The following is a 14,374-nucleotide window of genomic DNA, read 5'->3' as shown; positions in this document are numbered from 1 at the left end:
TTGCAAAAAAAGTTTTAAAGGTTTCTATGTTTTCCACTATTTGTTTATTGTGGTGAGCCGGTAGAGTTTTGCCCGATGTTTCATTGAAGAGATTGAAGAAACTTTTTTTGCTGTTGGCTGCTTCTTTTTCGATCTTATTTGGGTAAAAAAGTCTTAGTTTTTGATTGATTAGATTTCTGACAAGTTTGCATTGAGCTTTGTAATCATTTCGCAAAACATTGTTATCTGGGTTTTGTAGACACATTTTTCTGATGCACTTTTTTGCCGCAGCACTTTTCGCCTGGTTACCTATCCATGTCTTTTGTACTCCAGTTCTAGCGGAATCTAGTATTGGTAGACTTTCGTCTAGGATTTTAATCAAAATTTCATGCAGTTTTTCAAAAGCCTTATCGGGGACCATTCAGTACCATTACAGGTAATTATTTTTAATTTTGTCCATCAAGATACTGTTGAGGTCTTCGACAAATTTACGGTTCTGTAATTTGGCCCATCTCCTTCAAAACTATTCGTGCCCGATGGACGAGTTTTCCAGATGTTGTTCAAATGTTACTGTTACTGTATGATCGTCTGAAATGCCGGAATCAGTAGATTGGACAGAAGACAAAGTGTTCCATTTAGAAGACAGAAGACAAAAAACGCAACCAGAGTTGATTCCGTGCTCAAGGTTTCGCGCGTTGGTTCAAAGTTTTCAACTACAGAGAGGTTTTTTCCTGCCACCAAGGTGAGTATTGTCCGGAAGTTTGCAATATTAACCAAAAAGTTAATGTTGAAGTCTCAACATAGTATATGTTTATCTTCAGGATCAATTGGCAAGGTATCTAAGTAATTTTCTAGCCTTTGAAAAGTCACAGTGTTTTGTTTTCTAGGTGGAATATTTATAAAAGTAATAATCAGATAACGTTGCTAATCTGCACTGATCTTTATTGTAAGAGCCTGCAGATCGTTGTGATCTCATCTTTTCACTTCAACAAAATCCATGTCTTTCATTATGAAAATTCCTACACAACTCCTCTTTTCATTCCCTCACAACTGCACAGTTTTTGGTATTCTTTCAGTCAGAATTGTGACGTTTCGTAGTGGTTCTTAAGCCAAGTGTCTGACAGGCAAAGGGCTATAGGTTTAGATTTTAAAATTTCTAAATGAATGTTTAGCAGATCAAGGTTTTTCTGAAGGGAACGTATGTTCTGTAGAATATTAGTTTGCTTATTTAAAATCATCTGTCCGTCTAAGTTTGGAGAATGTAAAGAAGAAACAAGTAAATTTATTAATGCAACTGGCCTTGATTTTGGTTTGCTGTAGTTTTGCGTAAGAACGTGTCTTCAGGTTGCTTATAGGTCCCACTTTACATTTTTAATACTTTTCTCCCCTCCCCCTTCCTTTTTTTAAAAAGAAAACAAATTAGGTTTCTCGCTGGAAAAAGGCAAGCAAGTGTTTATTAGCGGATATCGCAAATAGACACTGTAAAGCCAAATGTGAAAACCTACGTGAAAGCCAAATATATTAACTAGACAGTTGTTGCAAGTAATTTCAACTTTAAGGTTCAAGAGATGGATATCTTGCAATGTTTTTACAATCATTTTTACCCAGGAATCTTTATTTTGCATGATCTTGCAGATCAGCCGTCATAAGTAAGACCTTGCAAAGTTTTGAAATTAACAGTCAAATGTTGAGTACTGGAATAGAATGTGTTGTTTGCATACTTTGTTCTTTTTTTCAGTTTTCAAACTTGTCTCGTTTCGGAGAGAATAGTTTCAAGAAATTGAACGTTACTTGCAGTATTCTATTTAGGAAGAGCTGTCAAGGCATCAGTGTTTAAGACAACTGTTGCTGATCATTAATTAGACTGATTATGCTTTTTCAGTTTTCAATTTTGTCTCATTACGGAGAGAATGGTTTCAAGAAATTGAACTTTACGTGCAGTATACTATTTAGGAAGAGCTGTCAAGGCATCAGTGTTTAAGACAACTGTTGCTGATCATTAATTAGACTGATTATGCTTTTTCAGTTTTCAATTTTGTCTCATTACGGAGAGAATGGTCTCAAGAAATTGAACTTTACGTGCAGTATACTATTTAGGAAGAGCTGTCAAGGCATCAGTGTTTAAGATAACTGGTGCTGATCATTAATTAGACTGATTATGCTTTTTCAGTTTTCAATTTTGTCTCATTACGGAGAGAATGGTTTCAAGAAATTGAACTTTACGTGCGGTATACTATTTAGGAAGAGCTGTCAAGGCATCAGTGTTTAAGACAACTGTTGCTGATCATTAATTAGACTGATTATGCTTTTTCAGTTTTCAATTTTGTCTCATTACGGAGAGAATGGTTTCAAGAAATTGAACTTTACGTGCAGTATACTATTTAGGAAGAGCTGTCAAGGCATCAGTGTTTAAGACAACTGTTGCTGATCATTAATTAGACTGATTATGTTTTTGCAGTTTTCAATTTTGTCTCATTACGGAGAGAATTGTTTCAAGAAATTGAACTTTACGTGCAGTATACTATTTAGGAAGAGCTGTCGAGGCATCAGTGTTTATGACAACTGTTGCTGATCATTAATTAGACTGATTATGCTTTTTCAGTTTTCAATTTTGTCTCATTACGGAGAGAATGGTTTCAAGAAATTGAACTTTACGTGCAGTATACTATTTAGGAAGAGCTGTCAAGGCATCAGGGTTTAAGACAACTGTTGCTGATCATTAATTAGACTGATTATGCATTTTTTCAATGATTCAGGTTAAACAAAATGTAACCGAATCAAAAGTGAAATTTAGGGTGCATATTATTTGCAGTAAATACTGAAAATAATGATCTGCTTTTTAAAGTCATCATGATGTTTTTTTTTCTTTTTTCATTATTTTTGCCAAAGCACGTGATTAAAGTAGGCCTTTTGCTATCCAAGCTGAAGTTACCAAATTTGGGAAAGATTATCAGCACAGAGCCAACCATCTCCGCCATTAAAATTAGGTGACAAAAATAACAAATTTGAAGCGAAGTTGATAAAAAATTTGGTCAATCAATAAATTTAAATTTGGTCAATCAACAAAAATAAATTTCTGGTCAATCAAAAATTGCACGTATCACGCTCCTTCAATAGAAAATGCATCAGACAAAAACGTTTTAAAAATGCTATTAAGTAAGTTAAATTTTTGGCTGAGAATCATTCAAAATGTTCAGATTGGCAAACTAGTGGATGTAGTGTAATGGGGAATAGTATAAAATTGGGCGGAAAATTTTTTTGCCCAAATTATAGAGAAAGGAGAACGTTTTCGCTCTCATTTGAGTGCTAAATTCAAACTGTTTTGGTCTTAAAAAACAATTTAAAATATAACAACAACTTCAGAATGATACCTTGAAATTGTACGCTCATGTTCAAAACTCATGCTAAATAGTTAAAACGATATCTAAAATTTGTTGGCTTAAATAACTAGCAAGAAGCCGAACGAAGTGGGGTGACTTAATGATGATTGGACAAACCTAAATTTTCAGGTTCTACAGGAAAACATACGTTTGATTTAATGGTGCTTCTATATGAAATCCTTTTTTGTTACAGAACCGATTTCAAAAATATTCAAATTGTTGCTAAAATTCATGCTGCCTAAATTTGAAAGTCTCACTGATATTAAGTCGTTCGGCCCACTCTTTTTGCCGCCTTTCAAAATAAAAAATTTATTTTTTTTGAACTAAATTTGTTTGCATGATGAAGAAACGTTTAAAACTAATAGTGTAAAACTAAAAAATAAAAAAAAATAAAACTAATACCAATATTTTATTAATTTTCCAGACTCAGGTAGTGTGGACTGGAATTGCACAACGATTTGTGTTGGGCGAACGACTTTTCTTCACCTTTTTCTTCTATATAATTGTTCCATTACATCAATTTATGGAACACAGATCTGTAGATGGAATATTGACACGATATTAAGCGTACTGCTATATATCGGATGAATGTATGAAAAGTTTTTGAATAATAGAATAGGAAAAAATTTGAAAGGCGGCAAAAATACCGTAGCAAATTTTGTAAGCAATGTCAAAAGTCTCAACGAACACGAGCAACGTAAACTGGCACATAATTTTAGGAATTCCTAACTTTGGATTCAGTTCATAGGAATGATTTTTACCGTACTAACTACAAAAAACGTGTTTAGGTGTCTCACTGAAACTTTTTTAAAATCCATACTGGTCACATAAAAATATTAACTTATTTTCCGCTAGAGGCACTTGAATACAAGTCAGTTAGACCCAATAGTGTACACTTGCTTGGTGTGGTTGTCATTTGCACTTTTAGTTATGTAAAAGGCTGTATTTTTTGTTTATTAATATTAATATTCCACTGACGAAATAACATGGTATCTAAGATTTATCAGTAGGTGCAATGACAATGGCACGAATTATTTGTTTTGTATGAATTAAAATCCACAAATTGGTTCACATATCTATTGAAAAAAAGTTAGTTCTTCAAAAAACTACCTTTTAGGAGAAGGTTAATGGAAAACATGGAAAAATAACAAAAATGTCACAGTCAGGAATTTTTTTTTCATGTCTGTTAAATATTTGTTTGTTTTTTTTGTGATGAACATAGCAAGTGAACAAGTGGTTTTTGCAGAAAAGTTTAGCCGTTTTTGTTTCTAGTTCTCCAAATTTTGACTGTGATCAGGAATCGGATGTAATAGTACTTGCCAAAATGTTAGGAAAATAAAATTTTCGAAGCAGTTGTAAAAACTGTAACTTACATTACGACGCAGAGGTATAACCCAAAATTTCCGCCTTAGTAAAATTGGCTCGAAAATTAGATACATTCAATGAACGGAATTAGGAGACATCCTTTGTATCTTACTTTTCGCAAAAGGGGTTCCGCTAATTTTGCGGAAAAAAAACATTTGGAACGAAAAGTAGGTTACACGTCTTGCAGCACGTTTCCTCTCAATTTAGGTATTTATTATTCGCGCGCACTTTGAGCTTGCAATTAGCACCTTAATAAAAATTTAATTGAAGCTTTCAAAGCTTTAAAGTGCTTTAAATACATGCAACCACAAAAACTGATTCTTTTCCCGAAAAATCCCTTGCAGATCAAAGGCTTTGTATATCAATGTGGGACTGGCCGATTTTAACAATTAGTAGTAAAGTGCTTTAAATACATGCAACCAACAAAACTGATTTTGTTCCCGAAAAATCCCTCGCACATCAAAGGCTTGTATATCAATGTGGGACTGGCCAATTTTAATAAGTAGTAAAAATTGGTAGTAATATGTAGTAATAAGGAGTAATAAAGTACTATAAGTAGTAATAAAGTACTAATAAAGTACTACTAGTAGTAATAAGTTAGGCCTAATTAGATAAGTAGTAATTAAGTTAGGCTTAATTGCGCATTATATGCGAAATGGAGCTATATTGCGTGCGAAAACTCGATACATAAATGGAACAGATGCGTGATACAAGCCGTGCGAAAAATAGGTTATAAGGTTTGTACTTGTATTTCGCGGCTAGGATTAGGACACTTTTGCGAACACGGGTAGCTAATTTCCCTTCCATTTTACCGGTTTCTGCTAAAGTAGCTATTTTCAGCAATATTGTTCCATTTTCAATGTATTAACATAGTAAAAACGAACACGAGATACACGCATCGGACATATCTCCCCGTGACGATTTGGGTATTCCTCTGCGTCGTAATTTAAACTAGAGTACAATAAGAATTTTTTTCATTTCAAATCTAAAAAATCTCAGGCCCGCAAGTGTGCATGTGGTTGTCAAGATTCTTAAACGATTTTTAAGAAAGAATTAAACAACAATAGAGATCCATTTTCTGGAAGTTCAAATGTAGTTAATTGATCAATAATCTCCCGTACCTAACTCCAAGTGTAAATCAGTACTGCTCCAAGCAATTGTAAATTCAAATCTCCCATGTAATTATAATTTGTTCCCTTTCTCGCTTAAATTTCTCTTCTTTCAAGCGTATATTAACGGCGCAAAAGTAAACATTGCAACAGTAAAGGTGGCGCAGAAAAGGGGAGCAACGTCTAGGGAGAAAGAGATCGTGGGTTCAATCCTCGTACGTAATTTTATTTTTACATTTGGCCCATGTCTGACCATTGTAAAATCAGACTGAACCCAAGTCTGACAAGTCAAAAAAAGTGACATGAATCAGTCTATGATTCAGTAATGATTAGGAATTGCATTTATACTGGCCCAGTACTGAAATGCACTTAGAAATAGGTACGGGCTCCTACGCGTTCAAAAAAATGCCAAGCACCTTCAAAATTTTGATTAATTCAGAATTCCTAAGTGATGCAACCAGATGTACTGATAAAACATTTACACTTATTGATCAGTGTTTCGTTTCAAAAGATCAGATATTTGCCTACAACGTCACAACAACCCCTTTTAACTTCGACCATTTTCTTGTTATTTTCGAATCAAACCTCTCGTTGAAATCTGAGAGTGACAACATAATAACGATGAAAAATTTTCGACTTTTCTCACACTCTAAATTTAACAGAGATTTTGCCCTTGCCGAATGGTATAGAATGTACCAATCTGAGAATAGCAACGATATGTTTGATTAATTCCTCGACATTTTTGAGAAAATTGTTGAAAAACACGCACCAATTCAGAGTGTTAAAAAAAGGGGAGAAACTTATACGAATTCTAAGCCCTGGCTAACACAAGAATTGAAACATTTGATTGCAGAAAAACATTTTTTTTTCAGTAAATGGAAAAAGATCCTGACAGTGAGAAGTACAAGGAATTTAAACGCTTAAGAAACTTAGCTAATAGGAGACTAAGGGAGGCGCACAACAATTTTTGCGTCAATTTCTTCCAAAATTTACCAACAAGTAAGCAACAATGGAGATTCATTAAACAAAAGACCAGTCCGAATGAAAGAATTGTCAAGGTTGATGTAGACAGTGGTGAAATTTCAAGGGAACCAAAAAATATTGTAAATTGTCTGAATAGATCATTTGCTAATCTAGGTGTTTTCAAAGGTTTGGATATTGCTTGTGAATACCTTGATAAACTTAATATACCTGAATTCACATTCAGAAGTGTGACTAGAAAAATACTCTATTCAGTCATTGACTCGCTGGACGATAACAAAGCAGCAGGACCTAGTGAAATCTCAATTCGACTCATAAAGTCTTGCAAATTAGCTATAGGCGTACATCTACAATTCGCCTTAAATGAGTGCTTTAGGGAGAAAATTTTCCCAACTAAAATGAAACTAGCCTATGTAACACCAATTTTCAAAAAAGGTGATAAATTAGATAGCACAAATTATCGACTAATTTCTGTAACTCCGAGTTTCGCAAAAAATTTTTGAGCGCCTCCTTTTGAATCAGATGATGGAGTTTATTGATAAGCATAAAATTATAAACAAAGAGCAGTTCGGATTTCAGAAAAAAAAGTCTGCAACAGATGCAGTTCTAGAACTGGTTGAAACAATTTCGGCTAATTTAGATCAAAGCAAGGAAACTGTTGCTATTTTTCTAGACCTTGCAAAAGCGTTTAATTCCATTTCGCATAACATTTTCCTTAAAAAAATTGAAATGTATGGTTTTTCCCAGGAAGCGAAAGAATTACTGTTTTCATTTCTTGCCAACCGCAGACAAAAGGTGAAACTTAACGGCATATTCTCTGATTGTGAAATTTTGAATCACGGTGTGCCACAAGGAACTGTTTTAGGACCACTCATTTTTCTTTTATATGTGAACGATTTCTCATCTAATATAAGCACAACGGAAAAGGTAATCCAATTCGCAGATGACACAAGTATTGTCTGTTGCGGACAGAAAGGTAGCTTACAAGGAAAAGTCACGGAAATTTTACAAAAAACAGAAGAATATGTAGAGATGAACAAACTAACTTTGAATACAAACAAAACCAAATTAATTTTTTTCTCGCGCGATAATTCAGATTTTGGATCTATTTTTTATAAAAACGAAGTTCTCACAACACAAAAAGTTGCAGATATCTTGGTATTCAAATTGACAGGAATCTTAGTTTCGAGGAGCAGCTAAATAAAACCTTGAAAAAGATGGCTCATGCTATAAGATCAATTTACCTTATAAGACATCAAGTTCCCCTGAACGCGCGAATTCTTCTTCTAAAATCACTTGTGCTTTCACACTTATCATTTTCGGCAATCTTTTTTCAAAATTTATCTGCAAAAAATCTAAAACGCCTTAACCGACAGATTAACTGGGGTATAAAGGTGTGCTTTCTACGCAAAAAGTATGACAAAGCGAGAGATCTGCTAATCGAGACAAAGACCCTACCAGCTGAGCTAATAATAGCAAACATGTCGCTAATCAAATTTTGTTATGACGTCGCTAGGCTCGAAAATTCTGAAAAATTTCACGAGTATCTGAGTCTTCATCAAAATACTCGAACAAAACAATTCAAAATTAGACAAAATGCCAAAATCAGCTTTGGAATGAATTCGATTGTTCGTCAATGCGTACAGAAATGGAATAAGTTACCACATTGGCTTCGGTTGGCAAAAAATGAAAACGTTTTTAAGGAAACGTTGAATGATTTCTTGCTCTCACAACATGACAAAATTCCTTTGAATTGTAACGTAGGAGCTTTTAAAAGTTATTTTTATTTTTAGGAAGAAAACAATCAAAAGAAAATTTTAAAATGTGATTCTTTAAGAAATTTGTTGATGTTTATTATATTATTATTGTTTGAATGATTTGAAATATTTTTTGTTTCAGGTATATTTAACCTTATGGTTATAATTTTAATTTACTTGTTGCAAAAAACGTTCATCGAAGAATTTTTTCAGAGTTGAGACGTGTTTAATATAAATGCAATTATTAAGGAAGCAAAGTAATCATTATTTTAACTTCGTCATCACAGAAAATTTGTTTGACATCAGAAAACTGATTACTGATAAGAGATCCGATTGACGAAAGAAACGAACCGAAGCTCATTATAAATAACTGAAACCAGAATCTTACTTTTCATTGCTTTAAAATTTTGTCAATTTCTGCGGATTATAAATCAGTTTTTTGGTCTACTGTTAGGTTACGCTGACTTCATGTCAAATCTGGCAAACCACTCTGATATCACTGGCCTAATATAAATACAAAATGCCCAATTCAACAATTTTTTTCTGCTTAAAATTAAGGACCAATAATCAGTTTTCACGTTCTCGACTACTCAATTTTTTTCCGTCTCATTTCAGAAGACATTATATTTGGCTAGGAAAATTGTTTATTCTACTATTAATGCCAGTTCCTGTTCTCTTTCAATCCGTTGCGATGCTCTCAAAGGTCACTGGTCTCAACTGCTAACTTAATAAGTCATGGGTTAAATTTCAGCAGTTAATTATGGCGGTTTTAGGTGATTAATAGGTCCTTTGGCTCAACTTTATTGATTTTTTCAAATTTGATTAATGAGTGGTACTTATATCGTTGTCGTTTAATTCTAATGAGTGGTTTTGTTCCCATATTTAGAGTTAATTAATTGCATTGCTGCCAACTGTCAAGGAGATTTTATTTCTGACATTAATGCACAGAGATTTTATGACAGCATTTATTTCGAAAACTTGCAACTACTAGCACATTTTGGCAAAAGAATGTAAACAAAAAAATATGCGGAAAATTTGTAAGATTTGTGCTGATTGAACTGAAAATTGAAAAACAGGCGCTGAATCCGCTGAAATAAAAATTTGCGCACATTTCAGCACACTTCTTTCATAAAATCAGCATTTGATTCGGCACCTTTCTTACACATTTCAAATTTTTCAAGTTCAGCGGATTCAGCATTTTTCTTACATAATTTCAACACGACTCTTGCAAAACTTCAGCAACATTTCTTACATCTTCTAAGCATTTGTGAAAACTTCAAATTCAGTGGATTCAGCGCCTTTCTTACACAATTTCTCTTGCAGAACTTACGATAACTGCCTTATCTTAAGAGTTGACAAAATTCTTAATTCTTTTGGCAGATTTCCAACTGATTCTAATGATGTTCAGTCTTGCTCCGTTGTTGCTTCTGTATACACAGAAGCAGAAAACGAATGAAAAAAAATCCAAACTGTTTAAGGCAAGCGTTGAAAATGCGTAATATAAGTGTTTAAATTGTGTATGAAAGTTGCTGAAAAATTGGCAGATTAAGCGGAATATTATGTTAGGTTCACCTGCTGAAGTCTTTTTCAGCGGTTGTTCTTTCATAAGTTTGACCAAATCCTGGACGCTGGTTTTACTTTATATTTCTAAATTTTTTCATTTGTATTCACAAGCAATACTGACTTGGCTGAAAATACTTTTTTTGAATTTTTCTTGCATGTGTCAAAAAATGTGTGAAGCATTCTCTTTTTTCTGCTCTCTGAGTGAATAAAACCACTGTTTTCAATACACTTTGGCATACGTATGTTTCTGGGAAATTTAAGAAATGGGACTTGGGGGAGGGGATAGGTTTTAATACCAAAATCCAAAATTCCTGCTGGTTGCAGAGAATAGCAAAATTATCGTAATGCAAAATTGAATTAAATATAGACGTAAAGTTTCAAACTATACCAAGTGATCGCGATCAAAATTAGTCTTTCTCTGCAGTTAACAATATTAAATAATTTCTTTCCCGGTTCGAAATGTGAGCTGGTGTAAGCTGAAAATTCTCTAGGAAATCCGCTGAAAATGCTCAAATTATGTAAGGAATATGCTGGATGTGTGCAAAGTATATTTTTAGTCGGTGAATGTGCTGAATAGAAATATTTTCAGCACTTTTCAACACAATTCTTACAAAATTTTAGCACATTTTTCGGCACATCTCTTAGATAATTTCGGAACTACCGAAAATCCCGAACTCAGCATTTTCAACACTTTTCTTACTTAAATTCAACAATTCAAAATTTCAGCACAGTTCTTACATAATTTCAGCACTCCATAAGCGCTTTTCTTACACAGATTCAACATTTAAAAATTTTTGCGATTCTGTAGAGCCACTAATTGATCAAAAATCTGCGTTGTTTTCTTAAAGCGATTATTCACATTTTTTGAAAGAAATTACTTTCAATACGGCCAACGAAGAAACACAACTATACTTAACCAACCTTGTTTCATTCAAAGAAATGTGGCAATATACTCCAGCTGCAATAACTGATTTATCCTAAGAGTTGACAAGGATCCTAATTCGTTTGCCAGTTATATAAGCAAACAATTTTCTGAGGTGGACTGCTCTGGTGCTGTTTCGTCTTGCGCCGGTGCTGCTTCTGTATTTACAGATGCAAAAAAAAAGAGAAAACAGATTTTGCGATTTTTCAAATTGGCGAGTAAAGTGGTAAAATGTGCAAAATAAGTGCTGAAATTGTGTAAGATAACTGTTAAAAGTACTAAAATGTTTTCTGAAATGCACTGACAGCTGCTGAAGAAACTTTCAGCGGTTAAATCTTACATAATTATCCGCTTAATGTATTGACAAGTGAGAAAAATATGCAAGAAATGTATTTAAAATTCAGCACATTCAGTGGATAATTATGTAAGATTTATCGGCTGAAAAATTTTTTCAGGGACGATCAGCGATCTTCTTAAATAAATTTCAGAGAAAACCTGGACCCTTGGTTGCACGTTTAGGTTAATTAAGCAGGAAAACGTTTTCATTGAAATATTCTCATACAATTTAGTTAACAATTGAATATTTCAAATTTGTATTCGCTATAGTTTCTCAGTTTAATCTTGTTGATTTTCAAAGCCAAAAACCTAACAAATAATCGTTCCAGTTTTTACAGTTGCAGATTTTAGAATAAATTGTTGAAAATTACTTTTCTCTTTGAAGCTGGACCTAGACACCAGAAAACATCAGAAGACACCATTACAAAAAACGTCTTGAAAAATTTGTATCACTGGAGTTGCGGAATTGGGATCTTTTACTTTTGTGCCCCCCCTCCCCAGTCAGTAGTACGTTGTAAGTTTATTAACAAGCACACTTTCCTATTTGATATTGTTAGGCCTATTTTCGGAAAAAAACATATGAGAAAATTGATTAATTCTGTACAACAAAAATTTTGCATTAATTGGGTATATTTATAATTACAGAAAAAAACTGACATTCTAAACTACTTTGGCATTAGCCAGCACACTGGCAACCCTTTCAGCTCTCAAGTTTCCACTGGTCAAATTGGCGTAATATTTGTGAAGAGCCAACTGAGATCTGGCCCTCTTGACCGGGTGTATTGCAGCATACGGTTTGCTCCTATCCAGGCTTTTTAGTCGAGGCATACCCCCTAGAAAGTATCCATAACCCTCAAAATTTGTAAAGGGTTGGTTCTCAAATGTGCTAATGCATGATCCAAAAAATACATCTTCCCAATTCCAAAAGCAATTTGAATCGTTTCTGATTGGCTGTGATGCGTTGCGCGATGTGATTGGCTGTTTAGCAGTAGTTTCGGAGCTTCTGATTGGTTTATTTGTAATATTTGTTGCGCTTCGAAATGAATGCTTGTTTGAAGGAGCAGCCAATTGGGTTGGTGCGTCTTTGAAATCCTGTTTCGTGATTGGTTGGCTATCTGACCAATGAGTGGTGGCGTCAGGGTGATAGTTGTCTGGGAATCCCGTGCAATGATAAGGACACTTGGTAACAATTTGAGGCAAAAGTGAGGCTGAAAAGAAGTAGGCTGGCCCATTGCAGTACCTTGGGAACGTGTCTTTTCCATAAGTATTTCTGTCTACCACCCATTTCTGGTAACTCCTGGGTGTCTTGTCGCCCTTGCGGATCACCTGAAATTGTTCATTGCACTCAAAATGGTGTAGAAAACATTCAACCGAAGATTTACATGAACCGATAAAATAAAAATAATTAACTTGAATCCTTGATCACAGCGAAATGAAAATAATGAAAATTATAACATTAACAAGGAGGCGCGGTATTGTCCAATCGCAAATGAGGTTCCGAACCCGCTCTTCCACAATTTTGGCATAACTGTCTACCAAATGAGGAACAGATAGAAAAACCCAAAAATTCAAGTTTTTTTCAAAAAAATTGGTGTATGAACGAAAAGATAGCCTCCAAAGGAAATATCTCAGTTGAATAAAAAAATGAGGCGTTAGATTGATGAGATATGCCAATATCAAGAAAGTGGGTCATGACGAACAGCAAAATCAAACAACAACAACAAACATTACACATCAAAAACTTTGTCCGTTTTAAAAATTAAAACTTAATAATAAAGTCAACATAGCGTCTGATAAAATTGCAACTGAACAAAATAACTTTTAACTCACGAGAAAAGACATGGCTCCAGTCCATAACAAGGCTTGGTAGCAATTAGACAATAGAAAAAAAAGAGTAAAGTAAAGCATATTTACAATTAAACAATTGTTTTATAATAGATTATAGTAAAGCATATTAAACAATTAATTTTAACGTAATGAAAACCATTAGAAATCAATCGAAATATCCCAAAGGTTTACAATTGACAATACTTCTATAGAAGGGCATTAAGACCTGTCGGTATTCAATTTTTTTATGCGGTTACAAAAGAACAACAAAAAGACAGCAAACAAAATCAAATAAAAGTCGCCAGAAAACGCTTTCGAAGAGGGAAAGCCATATTTGGCCCTCAAAATATGTTCTATTGCACATTTTGGCACACAGATATTGTAGTATCTGACTTCTCATTACTGAGACAAGGTAAAAAATAGACTAAAAAGAAAAAAAGGCAAAATTAAGTAATATTTTTCCAAGGTTTCCAAAGTCATAAAAGCCATTAATTACGAAGTGAAAAAACTAAATAGGTTCGTTTATTCGCCAAAGGGAGCCCGTGAACTGCAATTATCCAGAATATGTCTTACGGCTACAAAAAGAAAGTCTAATATGACAAAAAATAAAAATTAATTTACTTTTTTTCCTCTGATTACAAGAACAGCCAGTGAAACTTGTCATTATACACGAAATTTAATTTCATACGACTAATGAGACAAACTAAAAGCGACAGTTAAAAACAAAAATAATTAAAAAAAATTAGATAAATTTTTCGAGAAAGTGGTGTCGAAGCCGTTAAAACCATGATCTATATCTTTAAGGATTTTAAAATTATCAACTGTTCGCCAATATATGAACTGTCAACATCGTGCTAATGTGACAAAAATAGAAAACGTGAAAAAAGGACAAACACGTAAAAATAAAAAAAGTAAAATCTAGTAGTATCAAAGCCAGAAAACCATAACTTAAGGCGTAAAGCCTTAATAGAGATTGACTTTTATATCAGTAGAAAAAAAGCAGCCTTTGTTTGCCAACACTAAACTAAAATTTTACCAAATTAAGAACAAAAATAGAGGCAAAGTTCAATAAGCCATAAATTATTTAAAAATCGAATATTTTTAAAAGTGAAAACGACCATAAGCTTTCAAGTAAAAAACGAGAAGCTTTATTTG

The 14,374-nt window shown here is 33.6% G+C and overlaps 1 protein-coding gene across 2 annotated transcripts in view; it reads right to left on the bottom strand.

Annotated features, from left to right (window-relative positions):
• Nucleotides 1-11,970: 11,970 nt before the first annotated feature.
• The window catches only part of LOC142344020 (uncharacterized), a 32,824-nt gene continuing 30,420 nt past the window's right edge, over nucleotides 11,971-14,374 (bottom strand). For both annotated transcript variants that reach the window (XM_075395466.1, XM_075395467.1), the window contains one exon: nucleotides 11,971-12,718. In XM_075395466.1, the coding sequence (XP_075251581.1) occupies nucleotides 12,053-12,718 (666 nt within the window). In that variant the 3' untranslated portion in view covers nucleotides 11,971-12,052. The remainder of the gene's footprint in view (nucleotides 12,719-14,374) is intronic.

Source organism: Convolutriloba macropyga, chromosome 8, assembly GCF_964194025.1.
Source record: "Convolutriloba macropyga chromosome 8, txConMacr16.3, whole genome shotgun sequence".
In the NCBI taxonomy this organism is placed as follows: Eukaryota; Metazoa; Xenacoelomorpha; order Acoela; family Convolutidae; genus Convolutriloba; species Convolutriloba macropyga.
This window is presented reverse-complemented; position numbering and strand designations above follow the sequence as displayed.